Consider the following 23,102-nt stretch of genomic DNA (forward strand, 5'->3'; position numbering starts at 1 on the left):
AGGAAATCACTGCTGACACGGGGAAATCATCCCTGAGATATCACTGCTGATACAGGAACATCACTCCTGACATGGTGAAATCATCCCTGAGATATCACTTCTGGCACAGGGAAATCATTCCTGAAATGTCACTCCTGAAACAGTGAAATCACTCTTGAAATGTCACTCCTAACACAGGGAAATCAACCCTGAGATGTCACTCCTGACACAGGGAAATCACTCCTGACATGGGGAAATCATCCCTGAAATGCCACTTCTGAAACATCACTCCTGACATGGTCAAACCACTCCTGAAATCATCCCTGAAATGTCACTCCTAACAAAGGAAAAGCTGAAATTAGGGTTAGGGATTAGGGATTGGGAAGGAATTCCTGTCTCTGAGGGTGGGCAGGCCTGGCACAGGTGCCCAGAGCAGCTGTGGCTGCCCCTGGATCCCTGGAAGTGTCCAAGACCAGGCTGGATGGGGCTTGGAGCCACCTGGGATGGTGGAAGGTGTCCCTGCCATGGCAGGAGTGGAGCTGGATGGGCTTTAAGGTCCTTTCCAGCCCAAACCCTTCTGGGATTCCATGAATCTATGACAGGAGAGCCAGGAGACAAGAAGGGACAGGAAGGGACAGGAAGGAACATGCTCAGCACCACCCACCTCTTCCATCCTCTTGCTGTAGGTGTCTTTGGCAGTGGCAACTGCTGCTAAATTGTTGGCTTCTGCTGTGGCCTGTAGGGGCAAAAAGGGCACAAAATGTAGGTGCAGAAGGACAGGGTTAAGCTGTGCAAGTGCAGGGCCACACGTGGACACAGCCAGGACATGTGTGTGGCACCCAGAATCAGCCAAAGGGCTCTCCCAGCCTCCAACCTGATCCCAGATAAGCTCATCTCATATTTCCACATCCAGAAGCCTGCATGAAGAGAGGATTCCTCCCCTCCAAGCCAGAGCTACAGAAACTTTGGCTTCAGCTGTGGGAACCAGCAAGGAAAGAGATAAAAGGCTCGGCCACAAGTAAACAGCTCCAGCTGCAAGGCTCTGGCAGCCACTTCCCATGTGTCACCTCCCTGTGTGGCCCCAGGGATGTCATTCACCTGCAGGGAACCGTTCCAGCTGAGCTGGCTGGTGCTGTGTGCAGCCAGCAATTCCCCACAGTCCATCCCAGGTGGGATTCCTCAGCCATGCCAGGCTGGTGATGCCAAACTCTTCCCAAAGTGCCCTTCCTTGGGTGGTTACACTGAGGCATTTGGAATAAAGTCCCAGCAGTCCCACTGTGCTGGACACCTCTGCCAATTCCTGGGCATTAATGGCAATTCCAGTGCAGGAATTCCCACAGCTCCCACTCACACATACCTGCAGCATGGACTTGGGGTGTGGCAGCTCCTCCCCTTGGTAGATCTTTATGTAGGCCTGGAAAAGAGCAGGGAAAAGGGAATCATGTGGAATGCAGCACCCAGGAGCAACACCAACCACCCCCACCCAGCTCCAGACAGGATTTAGGAGCAGGGAAGGGGAGGATGTTCCAGCACAAGATGGCTTTGGTCAGAAAATGCCACTCCTGGGTCAGTCACTGGAGGCTCTCCCTCCTCCACTCACTCCCAGTACCCCTCCCAAAGGATCTGCACCTACCTCTGTCCTTTCCCTGAAGGAGAAGGAGCCAAGGTAGCCCTGGAGAGTAGGTGGTGAGAATTACTCACCAGTGTCTCGCATGGAAATGTCCCAGTAGCCATGACAACAAAAAATAAGCTTTTTCCAAAGGCAACTGGAATACAGCCCTCAGCTTTATCCCCTCTAGCCCTCAATTCTCCAGGAAAGGAAAAGAGCTCCTCCCAATTTCTGGGCTCACTGTGTGGTCAAATACATGACCATGAGGTGTTTGCCCTCTGCTGCAGTGAGTCAGGCCTGTCAGTGCTGCCCTGCCTGCTGCTGCTTTCCTCTTCAGCTACACCAAAATTCCACAGAGGAATAAATCCACTTTCTCTTACGTAAATACCTTAAAATACTCCACAAGGCCTCGACAGGTGATATGGTTTCCATTGATCTCCTTAACGTCCAGGTTCTCGGGACTGAGAAGCCAAGGAATCAAAATCTTCAAGTTCTTGATGAACTCATCGTCTATTTCTGGGAAAAAGAAGAAAAAAGAGGCATCACAGAGTCCCAGAATAGTTTGGGTTGGAAGGGACTTTAAAGACCATCATGTTCCATGGAAGGTTCTTCCCCCAGAGGGTGGAAGCAACAGGCTCCACAGGGAATGGTCACAACCCCAAGGCTCCCCAGAGCTCCAGGGGGATTTGGACAAAGCTCTCAGGGATGCACAGGGTGGGATTCCTGGTGTTTCCATTAAATTCAACTGTACAGGACTGAAGGCAGAAAAAAATCAATGCAACAGCCAGGAATTTGGAAGGTATGGAAAGCAGGGGAGATCCCCCACACTTCTTCCATCAGAGCACAAAAAGCTGAGTACAGCTCTGAGGCAACAAGACATTTATGAAAATTGTGTCAAGAAGCTGCTGACAGCTCCTGTCTGCACACAGCACTTGTTCCACACTCCTCAGCACGTGAGGTTAAGGAGGAGCTCCAGGGATCAGCTCAGTTTCCACCCTCCTGCTGCCTCGCTGTCCCTCTTGCTTTGCACAGTTTGCCAGGAGAGCAAGTCTGAGCCAGACAAAACCAGGGAAAACTCACATCTTTGCCTGCTAATTTATTTTAAGTAGCTAATGGTCCACTTGATTACTAAGACTGCAGCAGCCTGGAACCAGCCACGCTAGTGAGTTCACAAAACAAACACCTAAAAATATCCCCAGCACGTGGCTCCTTTTGAGATGGAGAATCTCACCACAGCGCTTTTCTCCTTCTCCCTTTTTTTAAACCTGCTGAACCAAGCCTGCCCTGTAGGGAAACCACTGATGAGATCAAGTCAGGCAGATTAAATAATCCCTGGAAAGCTTTTCAAAGTGAAAGAATGTTCTGAGAGCTTGTGGAACCTGCCTTCCACCCACCACAAACAAGTACCAGCCTTGCAGCAACCAGGCTCTGCCTGTGCAGGTGAAGCACAGGAATTTATGCAGGTTTAACACCACATCCATAAACATCCAGCCTCATCCCTGCCCTTCCCAGTTTTCCTATCACTGGGTATTGCCAGTAGCTCTTAGGCCTTGTCAGCCTCCCACCCCTTTTCTCCCTCCACATTTGTTTGCACTGGAAAAAAGGAGATGGGGGTGTGAACAGCACAGGGAGGAGGAAGGAGGATCCAACTGCTCTCCCAGGAGTTTTTTCATGGAAAATACTTATGGAGGTTTCAGGAACAAGCAGGACAGTCTGCTAGGGCTTCTAAGGAATCAGGGTAGAAACCAGAGCTTTGCCTTTGTACCTTTCAGTTTTCCATCAAAATTGGGGTTGGTGGCGACTTTGAGGCCGGGGTGAGGTAAGAGGAAGCAGGAGATTTTGGTGAAGCAGGAATGGATGTGCTTCCTGACATTCTGCAGCTCCTCGTGCTGATTGCCTGACACCTGTGGAGACAATGAAGCACAGAATATCCCAAGCTGAAGTGCCCACAAGGATCAGAACCCAGCTCCTGGCCTTGCACAGACCCCCCAGCAATCCCACCCTGGGCATCCCTGGCAGCTCCTGGAGCTCCGGCAACCTCAGGGCTGTGCCCATTCCCTGGGGAGCCTGGGCAGTGCCCAGCACCCTCTGGGGGAAGAAACTTTCCTTGAGATCCAACCTAAACCTCCCCTGGCACAGCTCCAGCCCTTCCCTCAGGTTCTGCCAGTGGTCACCAGAGAGAAGAGATCTGTGCTGCCCATCTACTGCCCACAGTTTGGGGTCAGGGAGTTTCCTTCTGATAGGAATACTGGGATTAAGGTGGCAGGAGAACAGGATAACTCCACACTGTGGGTGCTTACAGTGAAAGGAAAGGAGGAGATTCCATAGGCATGAGGACAAAGAGAAGGAACTGGAGTAGCTCTGACCACATGCTCTGGACCATGTTATTATCATTTGGAAAATGCACATGTCCATGGATGACTGGAATACAAAAACATTTGGGATTTCCCACTAGGGCCTTGCTTGTCTCACATATAATTAGGTCTCTCCACTACCAGATCATCCATGCATTTCCTGGCTGATCCCACACAGCCCTTGCCCATCACTTTTATTGTACAACTCCCTAATTACTAAAGCATCATTCCCAGTCTCTTGGGAATCTGCTGACTCCCATTGCTTTTGACTCTCCCAGAGAGTCCCAGGGAGCTGGGCTTGGGCAGAAGCCTGAACGTGGCAAAGAAATTCACCCTCCCCAAATGCCTCCTCTGTGATTTTAAGGCACTGAGTGTGACCATAAGCTCACACCTGACCTCCAGTGCTGAGGCCACCCAGATGGACAGGAAAATCATGGAATCACAGAGTGGTTTGGGGTGGAAAGGACCTTAAACATCATCCCTGCCATGGGTAGGGGCACTTCCACTATCCAGAACCAAGAGCAGGCAAAACGTACCTTCAGCCTCTTCTCCAAAAATCTTGCACCACCATCAGATCCATAGGAGAATTCATAAGGGAAGCTCCAGTCACGGACAAGGAATATAAGGGACTGCAAAACACACAACAGTGGGGTCAGGGACCTGCTGCTCAGAGCCCACAGCAGGGGCTGAGCACCCTCTGCACCCTCACCCTCATTTCACACCACACCAAAACCTGTCCCCGAGTCTTTTCTCAGCTCCAGCAGCATCTCCCACCTTTCCTGGTGGAAAAAAGAGGTCCCAGTCTGCAGGGACTGAGACCACTCCACTGTCCCACCCCCCAAACTGCTGCACAGTTTGAGTCCCTGGCTGGGAGAACAACATCAATCATCTAAACTGCCCAAGAAAAGGGATTGCTGCTAACCAGGACAAAGGCAGCAAGCTCCCTAATTCCAGCCACATTTAGTTCCATCCTATGGGAATTCTACAGGCTCATTTTTTCAGCCTTTTTCACTAGGCAGCCTTCCAGACAGACTTTTAATGAGAAACAGATGCAGAGGAATGAGGGTGAATAAGAAATCATTGGCTTTTGTAATCTTTATTGAGGCATTCAACGTTCCTGGGCAATAAATAAATAAATACCAGAACGGTCAACTTTGAATCTTTAAAAAAATAAAAGAGGTTTTCAGAAAAAAAATCAGGTCTCAACTGCCTCATCTGTACAACATCCCATGTAAGAAATAAAGAGTTTGGAGAGGTAAGTCCTGAATGCCAAAGCCCAGGAGGGCCTGGCAGAGGTGCCAGGGTTCCTCTCAGGAACATGGATAAGCAGGTCAGCAAGAGGAATCCATTTCATTGGAATTTCCCTAAAATTTATCTGTGTTTAGAACAAAAATCTAATGGAGGGAGGGGAAATATTCCTGCTATTTCTCTTCCATAAAACATCAGAAAAACTTTTAAAAAAAGGAGAGAACAGTGAGTTGGCCTTTTTGAATTGCAGGAGAAGCCACAGTGACTGCACCCAGTGAGCTGGTTCAGGACATTCTGTTCTCAGCCACCATGAGATGCTTAAGAGACATGCCCCTGTTTAGGACTTTTCCACAAAAACATTATGCACGCCTTGAATTGGGAATTATTATTTTTGTTCTGAAGTTAAATTTTTCCAGACAGGCTGTGTTTACCACTGCCTTTGTGAAGGCTCCACGTTCAGGCCAGCCTCTGGCAGGGGCTCCTCAGTGCAAGGAGAGGAGGGAGACAAAGGGAAATGTGAATTTTCCACTGCCAAGTCTCACTTCCCTCCCAGCAGGATCAATGGCACTGCAGTTTATTCACCATCACACCAGGAGAATTCCAGGACCCCAGGGCAGTTTGGGTTGGAAGGGACCTTAAAGCTCATCCAGTGCCATAGGCAGGGACATTTTCCACCATCCCAGGTTGCTCCTAACCCTGTCCAGCCTGGCCTTGGACACTGCCAGGGATCCAGGGAGGGGCAGCCACAGCTTCTCTGGGAAAACTCTGCCAGGGCCTCCCCACCCTCACTTTTGCTGCTTTCTAATCAACACTCTCACATTTGAAACATGTTCTGCAGGAAGCAGCCCATGCTGGGTGCAGACAGGAGATCATTTCTCACCTGGCCACAGCACCACTGACCCCTCTGCCACATTTGTCACACCCACAAAGGTTCCCAGCATCGTTTGATAATTTCTCCCTGATCATTAATGAAGATGACATTGAATCAGGGAGAGCCTGGGGGGATCCCAAGGAAACACTTCTGAAGGATGATGATTCCCTACAATTAGTTACAATTAGTTCAGCGTGCTCTGGCATCTATCAGTTAATGAGTTTTTAATCCATTAACTATGGATTAAACCACACAATGATGACTTCATTTGCTTTCAATCAGCATCCTGGAGAGATAAGGCTGACAGAAGGCAACGGATCATGGTGAGAGTTACCTTTATCAACCCAGCTCGTGGTCTTTCAAAAACTGATAATGGGATTGACAAGACTCACCATCCACAAACTGTGACTCCACAGCAATTACAGTGTTTGGGAAAATCAGAGCCTATTATCCAGCCCTAATGATTTAAGCATGTTTAAGTCTCCCCTCACAGCCTCCTTTTCACTAATGGAGTAGGAAGTATCTCAGTTTCACTGGAATATTTGGCTACATTATCCCCACAGTCTTTAAATAAGGAGCAGGAATATTTATTTAATGTCTGGCTTTTTGCTGTACCATGTTACAATGTTCTTCAAGCTCTTGCCTGTCTTATATTTTTATTACATATATTTTTAGTTTTACTATTTATCAGTCACCAGCCCACAGCAGAATCTAATACACCTTAAAAAATCTTAATTTGTCCATTTGTCGTAATTTTTAACCTTTAAATTTTATTTCCACTTCCTGACCACAGGCACCTTATAAATCCCTTAGTCCTTCCAGGACAACAATTCTCTTTTGATGTGGGAAAGCAAATGTAAAATAGCTGTCACTCATTCCCAATTACTCTTTGGATTTTTACAGCATGCTTTGTTCTCTGCTGGCTTTTACTTTAGGAAGTTCACAAACCCTCACCCAACCTAATCAAAACACTCCTGTGTCTCTAAAAACAGGAACCAGCCTCACCTACTGTGAGCACCCAATGCTCTCCATTTTTTTTAACACCAGCTTTTCACAGGTTGGGGAGCAGAAGGATGAACAGATGTCCCTAATTTGAAGTTAAAACCCCACTTACACCAAGTTTTCCCACGGTTCTGCTAATCCTTATCCTTTCATTTTGCCAGGAGCAGGGATTCCCAGGGCAGGTGAGTTCAAACCTCTCAGAACAAAGGTTGGGCAGAGCTCCTGACTACAGAGTGACAAACCTGCTGCAAAACCAGCTGCTTTCCAAGCCTGGCAGGACAGGGCAGAGCTCTTGAGAAGGCAAGGGTTGAGAGAGGAGAGAGAGAGGGATGTTGGATGTACTTGGACAAGGAAGCACAAAGCTTGGAGCAGCTGAGCCCAGGCACTCCCATCTCCCCCGTGCTGCAAACTGCAGTGACACCTCGTGGTGAAGCCAGCGGGACAAACGAGCTGGCCAGGATCCTCGCACTCACCTGGAAAGGCTTCTGGAATGTCTCCTCCATGGCCAGCCGGCCGTACTCGGTGAAAAGCTGGAAGGAGAAGCAAAGGACAGGGCAGTGAGTTTGTCACTGCAGGCGCTGTGGGACACAGGGGCACCAGCACTGAGCTCTGCTCCCTGTGACAGGGACAGGACCCAGAGAAAGGCTGGAGCTGAGCCAGGGCAGGGATTTCAGGAAAGGTTCTTCCCTCAGAGGGTGCTAGCACTGCCCAGGCTCTCCAGAGAATGGATGGTGACATTCCCGAGGCTGCCAGAACTCCAGGAGCCTTTGGACAACGCTGCCAGGGATGCCCAGGGTGGGATTGTTGGGGGTCTGGGCAGAGCCAGGAGCTGGATCAATGATCCCTGTGGGTCCCTGGAGGGAATTCTCTGATTCTCTGGAGCAGTAAGGGATATTTATGGGTGGGGACTACCAGCACCACGTGCAGAGCTGGACAAAAAGTGGCTCTGGGATCCCAGCTCACACCCCAGAGGCACAGGGAGCTGTTGTGGAACCATCATCACCCTGCTGAGCTCTCATGTGAGAGATCCCAGCCTGGAGCTTTTGGCTGCCAAATCTGTGGAAAACGGCTCAGATCAGCTGCTTGCTGCTGGTTTCAAACCAACCCAAAACTTCTCATGCTCCAGGGGGCTGCTGGAGCCCTGCTCCCTCTAAGCACTCCAGGAAGGAATGGAAATGAATTCAGAAGTAAATACTTTCCCTGCAAACCCCTGCTGTGCAAAGACTCCAAAATCAGCCTAGCAGCAAGATTTGAAGACTCTCCAGTCTCTCTGCACTCTAATTTCTAACTGAAGGCACAATAATGTGTTTCACAGATGCCTAAAAATGGGTCAACTTGTTAAGCAGTCATGGCTTCAAATCCAAACTGAAAGATCAGAACTACACTGAATAAATTCAGTGTTAAAGAAGTGTTATTGTTAATAATATTTATGGACTGAGATAATTCAGAAGTATTCAAATGCTGATTTTTTCAGCTGGACTTTTGCTTTTCTTTCCTTTCCTTAAGCTCCTGGAAAAATCTATCTAATTAATCAACCAATCAATCAACTGAACAGAAGAGAAAGCAGGATGTAATTCCAGGAAATAGGCAGGACACCTGTGTCACAAAAAATCCCATTAGCTGCTTGTCTCCAGCAGTCAGGGCTGGAATCACCCTTAGAGGGTCACCTGTACTGAGCCAGCACCAGATGGAAACATCCAGGCTGATAATTCACAATCACAGAACAAAATCCCAGGGTGGTTTGGGTTGGGAGGTACCTGAAATCCCACCAGTTCCAAACCCCTGCTATGGGCAGGGACACCTTCCACTATCCAAGGTTGCTTCAACCATCATCCAAGCTGGCCTTGGACACTTCCAGGGATGAGGCAGTCACAGCTTCTGTGGGAAACCTGTGCCAGTGCCTCACAGGCAGAAATTCCTTCCCAACATTCCATCTAACCCTGCCCTCCAGGAGTGGAAGCCATTCCCTGTGGTCCTGTCACTTCAGTCCCTTTTAAGCAGCCACAGTTGTTACCCCAAAGCTTCTCTTACCTGCAAGTGCTGCAGATCATCCTCCTGCACATTCTGGGACAAGTTATAAACCTGCATGTAAATAAAAAAACAACTTCAGATCACTCAGAACAGCCTGTCCTTGGGGCTAACACGTGGTTGGTGTGGCTAAAACCTACAACAACCCCATGGGGACACGGGCAAGGTCCCAGGTGGTGCTGGCACAAGTGGTAGAAGGGAAACCCTTCAGGCTCTGTAGCTTCTGGGGATGAACTCCTCCAGCCCAGAGGTTTCTTACCTGGATGGAGCTGATCATGGTGCTGAGGGCAAACACGGTGGCCGAGTCCCTGAGGGTGGACTGGCTGTCAAAGGTGCCCTGGGTGTCCATCAGCAGCACCGCGACCTGCGGGGCACACAGCTCTGTCAGCACCCCCAGCAGCAGCAGAATGGCAGCTGGGAATGGCAGCTGCTCACTGTGCTGGGGTCTCACTGCTTCTGCCTCAGCCTCTGCACTGGTGGGGGACAAAGGAAAAGCTCATCCCCAGCCACTCCTGACAGCAGGGTGACTCCAGCAGGCAGCAAAATGAACACTCTGCAAGGCAGTGAGGGAACTGCTCTGCTCCTCAGACACTGCTGGCAGTGCAGAGGAGGCTCTGCCTGAGGCTGCACCAGAAACCAAACACTAATTGCACCTTCTGAACCCAAACACATTCAGCCAGCGTTAGGAATGACACCCTGAATGCCTCAGTGTCACTTGGGTGCCATGCTCTGCGTTGAAGTGCAGATAAATACAAATATTCCTGGCTATCAGCTGAATTTGCAGGATGCTCCAAATCCACTGTGACAACTCTGAATGAAGAAACTCCACTTTAGAACTTTTACTCAACAAGAGAATGAGTTTGCAAGGACATGAGATTCAAGATTTCTGGGAATAGTACAGAGATAAACTCTAGGATGCCCAGAATTGAGGGACACTTAGAGAACTGTATCAGGGACACTTGGACATCACATCACCTCACTTTGTTAAACCCATCTTTAACTTGTATTTTTCGTGGTGTGTACAACTTCCCAGTGGTCTGTGACAGTCTTCTACAGACTGTCAATTACACACAAGTTTTTACATCATTTCCATAAATGCCTCCTGTGCAAAACCACCACATTCCACCCCTCATCTCTGTGAAATACACGTCAAAAATTATTATCAAAATTCCATTATTTAAAAAAAATATTTTTACATCACTTCCTTCACTTACTAAAATAGAGGCATGGTATTGAAAACCTCCCCTAAACTTACACAACCACCTAAGACAAGGCAGGAGAGTCTCAAAAGCTGGAAAATGAGCTGGCAGCAGCAGAGACACACACACACCTTGGTGCCATCGGGCTTGTCCACCAGGAACACCTCGCTCCAGATCTGAATCCCGGTGGTCTCCCGCTCGGAGCCGCCCCTCCAGGAGAAACCGGTCAGGGGCTCGTTGTAATCCCCAACCCAGTCCACTGCCTCCTGCAGGGAGGAACAGAAGGAGTTGCTGGAGGTGTCAAAAAGGGTAAGAGGTTAGGAACCTCAAAATGGAAGATTTTCCTTCCTTTTATGGTCAAGGCACCTCAAATCCTGGGCTCAGTTTTGGGCTCCTCACAGCAAAGGCATTGAGGGGCTGGAGCGTGTCCTGGGAAGGGTCTGGAGCACCAGGAGGGGCTGAGGGAGCTGGGAAGGGGCTCAGCCTGGAGAAAAGGAGGCTCAGGGGGGACCTGTGGCTCTGCACAACTCCTGACAGGAGGGGACAGCCAAGTGGGAATCAGGCTCTGCTTTCAGGGAAAAAGCAGCAGGAAAAGAGGAAACAATCTGAAGTTACACCAAGGAAGGTTTGGGTTGGATATTAGGAAATTTTTTCTCACTTTAAGGGTGGTCACACACTGCAACAGGCTGCCCTGGGCAGTGGTGGAATCCCCATCCATGGAAGTGTTCAAAAGACACCTGAGGATATGGTGCATAAGGACACCTGAGGATATGGTGAATAAGGTAATGCAGCTGGATAAGGTTAGCAGCTGGATTCAATGATCTTACAGGGATTTTCCAGCCTAAATGATTCTGTGATTCAGGGCAGAAGATGTGAACATTCCAACTCCAAAGCTAAGAGTCCACGAGAAACCTCTGCCTGGGATCTGCTCTGCTTTATTTTGTGCAGCCCACACTCATGAGAGCCTTGAGCATTCCTAAAGCACCAAATCCTGCCCAGCTCATCCATGAAGAACAGCAGCCCTGGGAAGGGCCTCCTGAGCTGCAGCCTTACCTTGTTGTACATGTACCGCAGCATGAAGTCCATCAGGAATGATTTTCCTTTCCTAAAAGCTCCAGCCACGGACACAGCCACCACCTCCTTGTCTCTGACAGCCTCGGAGAGGAGGATGCGGTTCAGGGCGGCTTCGTCCAGCTCGAAGGAGTGGTCATCTTTGACAATGAGGACCTGCACTGGCCCTGCCTTCCTCACTGACTCCTCCTCCTCGGAGCTCCACTCGTAAGTCTTGTCTGCGAAACTACCTGTGAGAACAGGGAAAACGAGAGGGGTTTGGTGCCTTCCTCTGCACCGTGAGGAGTCAGCGACAGCGGGGCTGGACAGGGTGCTGAGAGATCCAAAAACTCAAATATCCATCCCAAAATGGCATCATCCAGAGCAGATCTGCTGCACCTGGCCTCAGATATCCCAGTGGAGACTCCATGCTTCTTTTGGGGTCGTCTGACCTCACGCTCCACACAGGCAGAGCATTCCCTGCTGAATCTCCCTTGGTAAAACACATCCATTAGATTTTATCCTGCATGGAAAACGGATCCCTGCAACTTCCTACACAAGCAGTGCCTGCCATAACACCTCCCCTGGCCCTTTCTCAGCTGGAGAAAGCCTTCTCATCATCCCTTCTACCACATTATCTAGGGATCCGCTCTCCTCTGGACACTCCCCACCAGGTCCTTCCTGAATGCTGACTCAAAAACAGAAGCAGCTCTCCAGCTGAGGTGTCCAAGGGTCTCACAGCTCTATCAAAGGATGCTGCCTTTGTGCATCCCGTGCCACTGCTGCTCCTGTAGCAACACATTCCTGCTCCATCTGCAGCCTGAGCTGATGCTCCAAGTGCAATCTGCTGTTCCTGCCATCAGCATCCCCCCAGGACACTCCCAGCAGGAATTAGGCCATGCAGACACAAGCCCATCCTGATAAAAGCCACTTTGCTGCTCCCAAGTGGGAAGCACACACAGAGCACAAGCACTGCCCACCCGCTTTCCCACTTGGAAATGGCAAAGTTCCCTGTGGAGCTGCTGCCTGGGCTGTGGAGGGATCACACAGGAGGGTCTCACAGGAGCCAGATGCATTTTAAGACCTGCAGCCCTGGGATTTGCAAAGAGCAAGCTGGCTGCAGTAATTTTCCTTTGCTGGTCTTTCCAAACGTTTCAGCACAGGGAAGAGATGCTGAAGGTGATTATGTGCCAGTCAGCTCACCTACAGCCACGTGAAACCTCCCTGCCAGCAGGGCAAGGAGCGTGAGATGGAAAGTTCCCCCCACATTCCAACAAAAACTTCCCAGTTTGCTGGCTCGGGCTGTAACTTTCCCAAGTTTTGCCTCAAGTTAAACCTCCCCAGTCTCTGTTTCAGCTCCTGACCTTGGGGACCCAGTTTGAGCTGTTTCAAAGCACAAGGACTGTGTGTGCACACATTAAAAGAGAAGTTTTAAGTATCAAGAGGAATAGGATTTGCCCATTCTGGGCCTCTCTATAAAGAAGCCTCCAGCAGTAACTCCATATTTTAAATAACAGCAGCACTTTTGTGATTTCCTAAGATCCTGCAAGGAAGTACCAGGATCATTAGGCCTGGTTGCCAGGGGATTTCTGGTGGCTCTTGGACATATACTATGAGCTTTCTTTGCTCACAGCTGAAAGACAAAGATCTTTTCTTTCCATTGCTTGGAGGTTTTTTAACTAAACAAAAGTCCCAAATGGTGTGAAAAGCAGATTCTCCACCAGACTGCAGCAGTAAAATCCGAGTACTGTGTCACTGCACAGGGGCCTCCAGGAAAAAAAAAAAAAGTCCTTCTAATTTCAAATCCATGGAGTCAGGATGCAGGCACACACTGCCAAATGAAGGTGTCTGAGAGCAGGCACACACCAAACATCTTTTCCAGCATTGAGGAATTCCCAACAGGTAAGGATAGCCAGGTGCCAAAGGGCCACAGGCTCCTGTGCTCTATTTAAGCACTGCCAAGCTGCAAGGGCCACATAAAGGATAGGAAATACCTCGTCTCTTGTGGTGTTTCCCAAAGCCCTGCTCAGCTAAGCCAAGTCCTATTTTTATTTTCTTCTTCCAGCTGCACAGAAAGGACAGTAGAGAGATCCTTGGATAGGATGTGACTCAAGGTGGGGGCAGGAAAAGATTTGTAAGTCAAATTAAACTTAAATATTTCTATCTCCAACAGGTGTGCCACCTTCCCAGACCAGACAAATCCCACCTCAGGCACAGAGACAGAGGAAAATGGGACCAGCACTTTGGCTGGAACCCCTCTGCTTTGGAGCCAGGCTGGGAGAGCTGGGAGTAGAAAAGCATCCAGGGAGAGCTCAGAGCCCCTTGCAGGGCCTGAAGGGGCTCCAGGGGAGCTGGGGAGGGACTGGGGACAAGGGATGGAGGGACAGGACACAGGGAATGGCTTCAAACTAAAAGAGGAGAGATTTAATTCGATTTTAGGAAGGGATTGTTCCCTGGGAGGGTGGGCAGGCGCTGGCACAGGGTGCCCAGAGCAGCTGGGGCTGCACCTGGATCCCTGGCAGTGCCCAAGGCCAGGTTGGACAGGGCTTGGAGCCACCTGGGACAGTGGAAGGTGTCCCTGCCATGGCAGGGGTGGGACTGGATGAACTTTGAGGTCCCTCCCAACCCAAACCATTCTGGGATTCCATGATTTATGTCTTTACTCATCCTGCACTAGCAGTGGGTACCAGGATGGGCACAAATCCTTGGATGCTCCTGGCCCAGAGAACTGAATGGACATCCCAGTCCTGGGCAAGGATCCAAGCACCAGGACAGGGGGCTGAGGAGAGGCCCCTGCCATCCCCTGCCACAGGGACACCTGCTGCCAGATCCCCTCTCCTGGTGCCAGGATGGGATCTTCCACACCTTCTTCCCTCTCTGCTCTTTCCAGCAGCTGAGCCAACAACCAGTGCAGAAGAGAAGGGATTGTTTTGTCCCTTCAAATCATCATAATCTGAAGGAGAGTAGTTTTTTTTTTAAGCAGACACAAAGAGATTTTGGGAAAATGTCTCCAGACACAGAAGTGGTCATGGTCTCCTAGGGGACATCCTTGCTTCCATCACCTGAACACCAGGAAAAGCAGGCTGTTTGCACAACACAAAGCATTATGAGCAGGATATATTGATTCCCCAGTTCTTGGAGACAACAGGAAAGAGAGATTATATTAAGCAGGTCTCTGAACTAATTTCATCCCTATCTCTGCTTCTTTCATGTAGGCCATCTGCAGACAAAACTATCTTTTTCATATTTATATTCGTATTTCCATGTGATGAAATTTTCAGGCTCTGTTTATTAGATTATCTGCCCCACTGCAGAGCCAGGGATTATTTTATAAAATGGCTGCACACTACTGGCAGTCAATGATTTTAACTGGTTGTCCTGGCCATAAATGAGTTCTTTGCCTTGAAGGAAGCTGTACCTGGCAGTGGCAAAAACTCATCCAGCCAAAAAGGAAAGGAAGGAGAGCTCAGCTTTCCTAAACACACTTTTGTTTTCACTCCTTTTCTGAGCTGACTCCTCCTTTCTCTCGGCTCTGCAATTACGTCAATTCTCCAGCTGCTCATTCAGAAATTCACAGGATCCGGCCCCTTTTCCCCATTCCATAACAGCTCATTCCCATGGCTCTGCAGCGGGGTGGAAGCCACGTCTCTGTTCCATATGGCCATTGCAAGTGGGAAGGGGAAGGAGAGCAGGATTTGCCTTTGTACTTTCTGGGCTGTCAGACAACATTAAAAAAGCAAAGAATTCTTTAACTGGTCTAAGACTTGCTTTGGACTAAATTAATTAAATTGAAAAAGCATTATTTCACATTGTGCCTGTGTGTAGACTGACAAACATGTCTAAAGTAATTTACTTAATTTATTCTTCTCTAAGAGTTAATTACATGCCACTAACTATGCAATGTTTGGTGAGTGCTTGCTAAAACCTGTTCTCCCTTGGCCATGGAAGAACAGGTCACAGAAATGCTGACAAATGCCACAAAGGAATCAGCCTTGTCCTCATGTGAGCCTGCACAACAAATACATTTCCTTCCAGAGAATGAAATGCCACCATGTCTCATCATCTGTGCAAACACTGCCTGACCAGAACCTGAGGAAGCCAATTTGCCAGCCCAGCTCTCAGGCTCTCCTGGATCCTGTGGAAAGCAGGGACTGCAGCCTGGGCTCCATTCTCCCACTGAAATCACAATCTCAGAATAGTCTGAGGGTTAGAAGGGACCTTAAAAAATCATCTTGTTCCACCTCCTGCCATGGGCAGGGACATCTTTCACTATCCCAGGCTGCTGCAAGCCCTGTCCAGCCTGGCCTTGGACACTTCCAGGGATTCAGGGGCAGCCACAGCTTCTCTGGGCACCCTGTGCCAGGGCCTCCCCACCCTCCCAGGGAAGAGTTTTCTCCTCATATCCAATCTAATGTCTCCTTTTTTAGTTTAAACCAATTTCCCCTTGTCCTATCACTATCTACCCATGTATGAAGTCACTCTCCTTTTTTATAAGCCACTTCCAAGTACTGGAAGGCCACGGTGAGGTCCCCCTGGAGCTTTCTCTTCTCTGGGCAAAACAGCCCCAGCTCAGATGTCACACTCACAAAAACATCAATGTCATGTAGTGCTGCCATTCTGAGGGCATTCAAACCAAGTTACTGCAGGGAAAACAAATACCAAGGAGAGAAAATCGAGGTTTGATGGGAAGCTTGAACTTGTTTGTTCCTTGGAACAGAGTATCTGTGTCAAACCGCTTATCAGCAGCTCTCAGGGGACCAGTTTGACCAGCAGTGATATCTGTGTGGGTCTTTTCTGGAGTTTCCATCCCAAACATATCACACTGCCACCAACAGCACCACGAGCCAAGCCCTGAACAGAGTCTGCAGTCAGCCCCCATCCCTCTGGACGCTCTCCAAAGAGCTGCAGTTTGCAGGAAGCTTATCTGCCCTCCACAACAGCTCTGGGGAACACAGCCACCCCTCCCCGAGCATCTCCCCTGCACTGGGCACGTTCAGCCTGGCTGCTGCTGGCACACGAGCTCTGCTCTCTGTGGCTGTGCTGAACTCCCTGTGCCACACGGCAGGCAGGATGATCAGCGGGGCTCAGAGGAGGCTGGGAGGGGCGGGGAGCTCCGAGCATGCACCAGGAATCCTCTCCTCTCCTCCTCTTCACGACAGGCTGGCGCAGAGCTCGGCATCTGATCCATCCAACCAGGGAAAAATGGGGAATAAAGGGTGGAAGCAATGCGTGTGCACTGGGAAGTCAGAGCAGGGTGGTGCCCAGCAATAACCCGCGCTGGTTCTGCACAAAGGATGCAGCCAAAGAGCTGAGCCTGGCCAGCAGGTCAGCAATCCTCCCGAGCTGGGTTTAACCACATACAGACATCCACCACACCTTGCTGTGTCACAGAATGCCAACATTGTTTGGGTTGGAAGGGATCTTAATGCCCAGCCAGTTTCAACCCTTACACAAGTAACACCTCCCACTGTCCCAGGCTGCTCTAAGCCCTCTGTCCAACCTGGCCTTGGACACTTCCAGGGATCCAGGGGCAGACACAGCTTCTCTGGACACCCTGTGCCTCCCCTCTTTCACAGGGAAGAATTTTTCTAAATATCCCATCTAACCCTGCCCTCTGACAGTGGGAAGCCATTCCCCCTTATCCTTGTACTATGTAGTTTGTAAATAAGTCTCTCTCCATGGATCTCCTGCACCCAGGGCACAGCTGATCTCACAGGCACACAGCCTTCCCTCTACTCTGCTCACACCTCTGCTGGGATTTTTGACATGTGCACAGAACCAGAAGACCCCAGATTCAAGCAGGGGAAACACCAAATGTTACACCATGCACTAACCAGAACCACTGGGACGTGGTAAATGCCACATGTAGCTCTGTCAGGCCCTCTTGCTATGCTAGCCCTTTCCAGCTGGGAAATGCAGCAAGGAAGGGGAAGGCAGAGCCAGAATTTATAATGCCCAGCTAGGAAATCATCTGTACTTTCTCAGACTGGATGTAATCACAGCTGCCATGAATCTGTGGAAATGATGGATCAATGACAAATCCCTGGAGCTGCAGGGCATCAGAAAAGGGTGAAGAAAACTCTTGTGGAGAAAGGAGCCCTGTCATTCAACAATCAAGAATGGCAGGGAAATAGCAATGGAGTGTTCAGGGACATGGTGCAGTCACCACTCTGGAGGTGCTTAAGGAAAGACTGGATGTGGCACTCAGTGCCACGGTCTGGTTAACGAGGTGGTATTTGGGACTTGATGATCTCAGAGGTCTTTTCCAACCTAAATGACTTTGGGATCCTGAGCTGTCCTCTCCAAAGCCAGGGCAAACTCCTACAGCTGAGCTGCACAGCTGTGTTAACACCTCTGCCAATCCAATCTGCACTCCCATGTTCTCCAGGCATGGACCCTGCTCTGCAGCCTGGGATGGTTGGAGCAGGGAGCTGAGCAGGGTGGCTGCTGCTGCCAGGCTTCATCCTCACCCTCTGCTTTTTTTGGAGCAGTGGAGATGTGGAGTGCACCTTCCTCCTGCCAGCCCTGAGTCACCCAGCTGGCAGCAGCACAGCGTCAGCTCCGCGTGGCCAGCTCAGCCCCTTCTCCTTTGGCAGAGGGAACAAGGGGATGAATGATTCTGCTGATAGCAGGAGTGGTTTGGGACCTTCCCACGTGAACCACTGCTGACAGGAGCAAGAGTCTGGATGATAACTGGCCCCCAAACCTGCCTGTTACAACATCTCAAATGCCAAAGTACAATGTGAAATTTTTAATTACAACACCTACTACGTGAAGCTCCAGTGCTTAGCTGGCTCTGAAGCAAGAGCAGTTCCTACTGCTGTCAAATTCCAAGGTTGAGCTTTGGAGACACAGGCAGGCAACTACCTGGGGAATGAAACAAATCAGAGTTTTTTTGTAGATTTTTTTCAGGAAGTTTGAGGTCAGGTTAGACAGTTATGTGGCTCTGCCCATGACATCTCACGTAGCAGGAATGGCTGAGTCAGAGGCAAGGTGGACACCTCCCACAGGCAAAACACTGTTGGAACAGCACCAGCAAAAATCCATTCTCTGTTTGTCAGGTGCAAACTCTGGGCCTGCTCTCTTTCCCACATTTAAGCCTATTCCCATATTTCCCATAAATATTTCCCATATTCTCCAGGGTAACACAGAATCTCAGAATGGTTTGGTTGGAAGGGAACCTAAAGAACATCTCATTCCACCCCCTATCAAGGGCAGGAACATTTGCACTATCCCAGATTGCTCCAAGCCCCATCCAGCCTGGCCTTGGACACTTCCAGGGACACATCTCCAGAATTCCCTCTTCCCTCCCACCACACATTTTCTTCATCTGCTCTATTTGTCAGCAACAACCTCCCTTCATCTCCACCACCAGTACTGGATTTAGGTTTTTTCTGATATTAAATTATTTTTACCTTTTTGTTGCTAAAATTGCCTGAAAATAAAGTTTGGTAAACATGCCTTGAAATTTTAGGACAGAACATGAAAGGTAATTACACTCTGCATAAAATGCTTATGTATATAAAGTGCTTTAAGTGTGTTTTATGGGCTTGGCAGAACTCAGCCCCTTCTCCAGAGCCTCCATCCCATTTGGGAGATCTGTGTTCAGTTATTTATCTGCTGTAACACTTCACTTTTCCTGATGGCAAATGGGGGTGTTTCTGGCAGGAGCAGAGGAGCTGGGGGCTCTCTAGAGTGAAGTGACTTTCAGAAGTGATCCATGGGACACATTGTGCCTCACAGAGCATGACAATACCTGCCCCAGCCTCCTTGCCCCGCTGGAGAAGGTTCCAGTCAGTGATCCAGGGAGCTGATACAAAGCCTGCTGCCTCTGAACATCACCCAGGCCCTAAACAACATTTTAGTGTGCTGTTTGTCACCCATGGACTTAGCAGGGGAAATGCAGCAAGACACAGCCAACGCCGCATGCTGCTTCCCACTTCCATGAATCAGGGAGGCAGCCAAGGCCAGAGCCACTCATGGCATGGCCATGACATGAGGCAGGACAAGGGCACCGTGTCACCACTCCCAGGCAGGCTCAGGCCATCCTGGTTTTTCCCCAAAAAGAGAAAGTCAGGCTGCTCTTGCTCCTGCTCATCTGGTGGGTCCCAGCTATTCCAATTCCCTGTACAATGCTGCTGCCTGCACAACAACCATGGGGGAACGACTTTGGATGAAGACCTGGGGGGACAGGACACAGGGAATGGCTTCCCACTGCCAGAGGGCAGGGTTAAATGAGATATTAGGAAAAAATTCTTCCCTGTGAGGGTGGATAGGCCCTGGCACAGGTTGCCCAGAGAAGCTGGAAGTGTTCCAGGCCAGGTTGGATGGAACTTGGAGCAACCTGATCTACTGGAAAGTGTCCCTGCCCATTTCATGATTCCATAATCACATTCAGCTTGAAATGTTGACTCAACTCTTCTTTCAAGTCTCAGCACTTCGTTTTCTTTTCTCTTTCACAAGCCAGTCATTTAGTTGTGAATATTTCTGGCTTTTTGTGTAAAGGCCCCTCTCTACGAAACATCTCAGCTTCCACTTGTCAGGTTCCCAGCATTCAGAGTCACAAAGAAATGCCAGGAAGTGGAAACTGAAAATCCATCATAAAAGGGCAGAAATCAAACAACAAGCAGAAAGGATGTTAACATGGTTAAAATGAAAAACAACCCACTAAAATCCTAGTTTTCTTCTCAGTTTAACCCATTGTGTGCAGTCTAAGATGAGGCAGTGATGATCCCTGGCCTGTGCAGGAGAGGAGTCCCTTCCCCTCAAAACAATTCCTTGGCTTTTCCTGGCTCCCTTTAAGAGCTCTCCTAAATCCCCTATCCAGGTTGAAAACCCTCACCAAGAAGTATCTATAACCTTAGTAATCCCTTTTATGGTTTTAAAACTGAATTCTAGGTAGATGGACCGTTCCAATTCCAACACAAAATTGGCCATGATAGGAAACATGAGATTTCACATGATTTGTTCCAGTCTGTGCTGTTTAAAGGAGTGACTGGGAGCGGGGATCTCACTGCATCAGAGGCTGCTGAACATCTGCAACTGCCAAGCACAAAGAATTTCAGACAAAAATCAGTGTAATCTATTACAAACCTCCATGAGCTGGCTGGACTTCACCATGCCAAGCAGAACTTGGACTAACAATCCTTATTGTGGCCAAAGCAGGGTCCACTACTCACAACAAGAAATTATTTGGGATTTTTTTTCATCTGCAGCTGTCTCAACCATTCATCTGGCAGCAGTTGTGAGGTCTATGCACCGCTTGGCACGTTCAGGAAAAGCCTTAAATGAGGCATAACCTGATGCTGACCTTTAGCCCAAGGCTAAATCCTACTTTGGATGCATCACACACCCCTGCAGAGCTCCCAGGGATGTGACAGCGACCCAAGCTATGACCAGGGGCAATCCCACATACTCATCCTAATTTGCTCTGTGAGCTTTAAAAAAGCAAATGATTTTTATGAAACAAAGGAGGGTTAGACTAAGCAGCTGCCTGTTTCCAGGCCTGAGTAACTAGGGCAAAGTTTGATCCGTTTCAAAATAGCGTTAATATTTTTAATGACCCATAAGCCCATTTTTGGAACAAAGCAAGGACTTTCTCCTTTCTGCCTTAGTTTCAGGAAAAGCCCAAGCTTCCTTCTTTGCCAGCTGAAAAATGTAGCAGTGGAATAGTCACCCCATGGACTGATGTCACCACACAATGCTGCAGTCACTGGATGTAAACACAGCTTTCAAGGCAATGAGGTTTTGTTGTATAAATAGAATAAATGAATTTATTAAAGGCAACTTTTTCTTTTTCTTTCCTAGTAAAATATTGAAGCATTTCACTCTCTTAATTTCTTGCTCACAATGTCAACCAGCCTGGCAAAAAGCCAGGAAATCCTCTAGGAATAGATGAATGTCTATGGGATACAGGGAATGATTTTGAGCTGTGGATGGGTGGCAGCAGTAGGCAGCTGATCCCACAGAGATCCACTTGGATCCATGGACGCTTCCAGATTCTTGCAGAGAAGCTCAGGTAGAGTTCATCCCATCAGTGACACATCACATTTCCCGGGAGCAGGGCTCAGCAGCACAGCCTGAGAAATGTGCCTAAATCCCTTGCTGGAGATGCAGGCTGTACTTCCCAGGATGATGCTTTTTCCACTTCCATCATTTGCATTCCCTCCTCCTGCTCTCAGGATGTGCAGGGAAGGCACCACACCAGCGTGTGGACGTGTGTGCAATTCCCAGCACGCACGGAGTCAGGGCTGCCACGTCTGTCACACGCTCCGCGAGACAAAGCTGAGAATGGCACCACATTCCCTGGCAAGTTTTCCCTCCGCTTTACCCAAGGATCTGAGGACCTTCCTGAAGTCACAGCTAAACACGGCACCGATCAAATGAGCTTCGCCCATTTTGTCCCCCCCTCTATCCCAAAAAGCCCATCACCGGATCAGCCGCTCCGTTATCCCAACGCTTCCTCCAGCATGCCTCCGAACTGTTAATCATTGCCATGGGAAATCCTACGCTCACCTACACAAATTAGAATGTAATTTGTGTATCTAAACATCACAGTTCGGCTCACCCGCTCTGCCTGAGGAGCCGGGATACGGCCGGCACCCGTGAGTGATCTCACACGGAATTACGACTCCGGAGGAAACGGCAAATTACTCTCCTCAAATAACGGGAACTGGCTGGATAAAATCTGATTTCCTACGGAACAGCGTGTCGGTGGGGGTGGGTGAAGCGATACATCACAGGCAGGTGAAGGTGGAGGAGCCCCTTGCTGGGCGCAGCCCACCTGTGGGACCAGCCTGGGCTCCAGGGGCAGCAGCAGCCGCTGGAGGATCCGGAGGGAACCGAAGCCTCGCAGGAAAAATCCACAGAACTTCCTCCGGCCGTGCCCCCGCTCCGCTCCCCGGCACTGCTGCCCGGCTCCCCCGGGATCAGGGGCTGGGAGGGGATGGGTTTAAAACGGGCCCTGTCTGGAGGGTGACTCGACAACTAAATCCCACAGCTTCCAGAAGCGGGGGAAACCCTCTGTTGGGGTGACAAGCCAGGCTGGCCTTGTGGTTCTGCCTGCGGAAGGGGGTGAGCGGGATCCCTGCTCCCGCATGAGGTGGGGTGGTGGCGGAGGCGGCATCCCCCAAGAGGGGCTGAGGGGACAGCAGGGCCGGGGTAAGGGCTGGTAGGGCGAGCCGGAGGGGAGCCGCGGCAGCCCAAAGGCTCCCCAGGGAGCTGCCGGGGCTGTCTGGCCCCGGCTGTGTCAGGGGGTCCCGCTGCAGCCAAGCCGAGGGCGGCGACCAGCGCAAGCCGGGGACACCTCGCCTCAGGAGGCCGCGGAGCGAGGGGCGCCCCATCCCGCACCCCCGGTCCCCCTCAGGCTGGCGGGGCGGGGCGGGCGGACCCCAGCGCCCTCAGGGATCGCGCGGGGGTGTCCCAACACAGCCGTGTGTCCCCTCGGCACCGGGCAGCCCCCCGCCCCGCCCGGGCCGGCCGAGCCCCCCGCCCGCGTCCTCCCGCCGCAGCCCCGCCCCGGCGCGGCCCGCGGCCGCCTCAGGCCCGGCATTGTCCGCGCTCCCCCCGCTCCCCCCCGGTTCTGCCGCCGCCGCCCTACCCCAGCTGCTCCTGTCCCGGCGGTTCCGGGCCATGGCGGCGGCTGCGGGAGGCTCCGTGCGCGCTCCGAGCCGCGCTGCGTCTGGCGGGGCTGCGGCGGCGGCGCGGGGCGGGCGGGGGAGCCGGCGGCGGCGGCAGCAGCATCCCCGCCCGCCGCTCGGCGC

General features: G+C 50.4%; 1 protein-coding gene across 2 annotated transcripts in view; it reads right to left on the reverse strand.

The window, feature by feature from the left end:
- Positions 1-23,022, reverse strand: part of ATL1 (atlastin GTPase 1) — a 30,651-nt gene extending 7,629 nt beyond the window's left edge. For both annotated transcript variants that reach the window (XM_085581050.1, XM_085581049.1), the window contains exons 1-11: positions 22,940-23,022; positions 11,344-11,591; positions 10,422-10,556; positions 9,351-9,455; positions 9,095-9,145; positions 7,537-7,593; positions 4,479-4,571; positions 3,354-3,492; positions 1,977-2,104; positions 1,337-1,393; positions 644-715 (exon numbers count right to left, since the gene is read on the reverse strand). In XM_085581050.1, coding sequence (XP_085437176.1) covers positions 644-715; positions 1,337-1,393; positions 1,977-2,104; positions 3,354-3,492; positions 4,479-4,571; positions 7,537-7,593; positions 9,095-9,145; positions 9,351-9,455; positions 10,422-10,556; positions 11,344-11,591; positions 22,940-22,973 — 1,119 coding nt within the window. In that variant the 5' untranslated portion in view covers positions 22,974-23,022. The remainder of the gene's footprint in view (positions 1-643; positions 716-1,336; positions 1,394-1,976; positions 2,105-3,353; positions 3,493-4,478; positions 4,572-7,536; positions 7,594-9,094; positions 9,146-9,350; positions 9,456-10,421; positions 10,557-11,343; positions 11,592-22,939) is intronic.
- Positions 23,023-23,102: the final 80 nt, after the last annotated feature.

This window comes from Lonchura striata, chromosome 5 (genome assembly GCF_050655825.1).
Source record: "Lonchura striata isolate lonStrDom1 chromosome 5, ASM5065582v1, whole genome shotgun sequence".
Classification (NCBI taxonomy): Eukaryota; Metazoa; Chordata; class Aves; order Passeriformes; family Estrildidae; genus Lonchura; species Lonchura striata.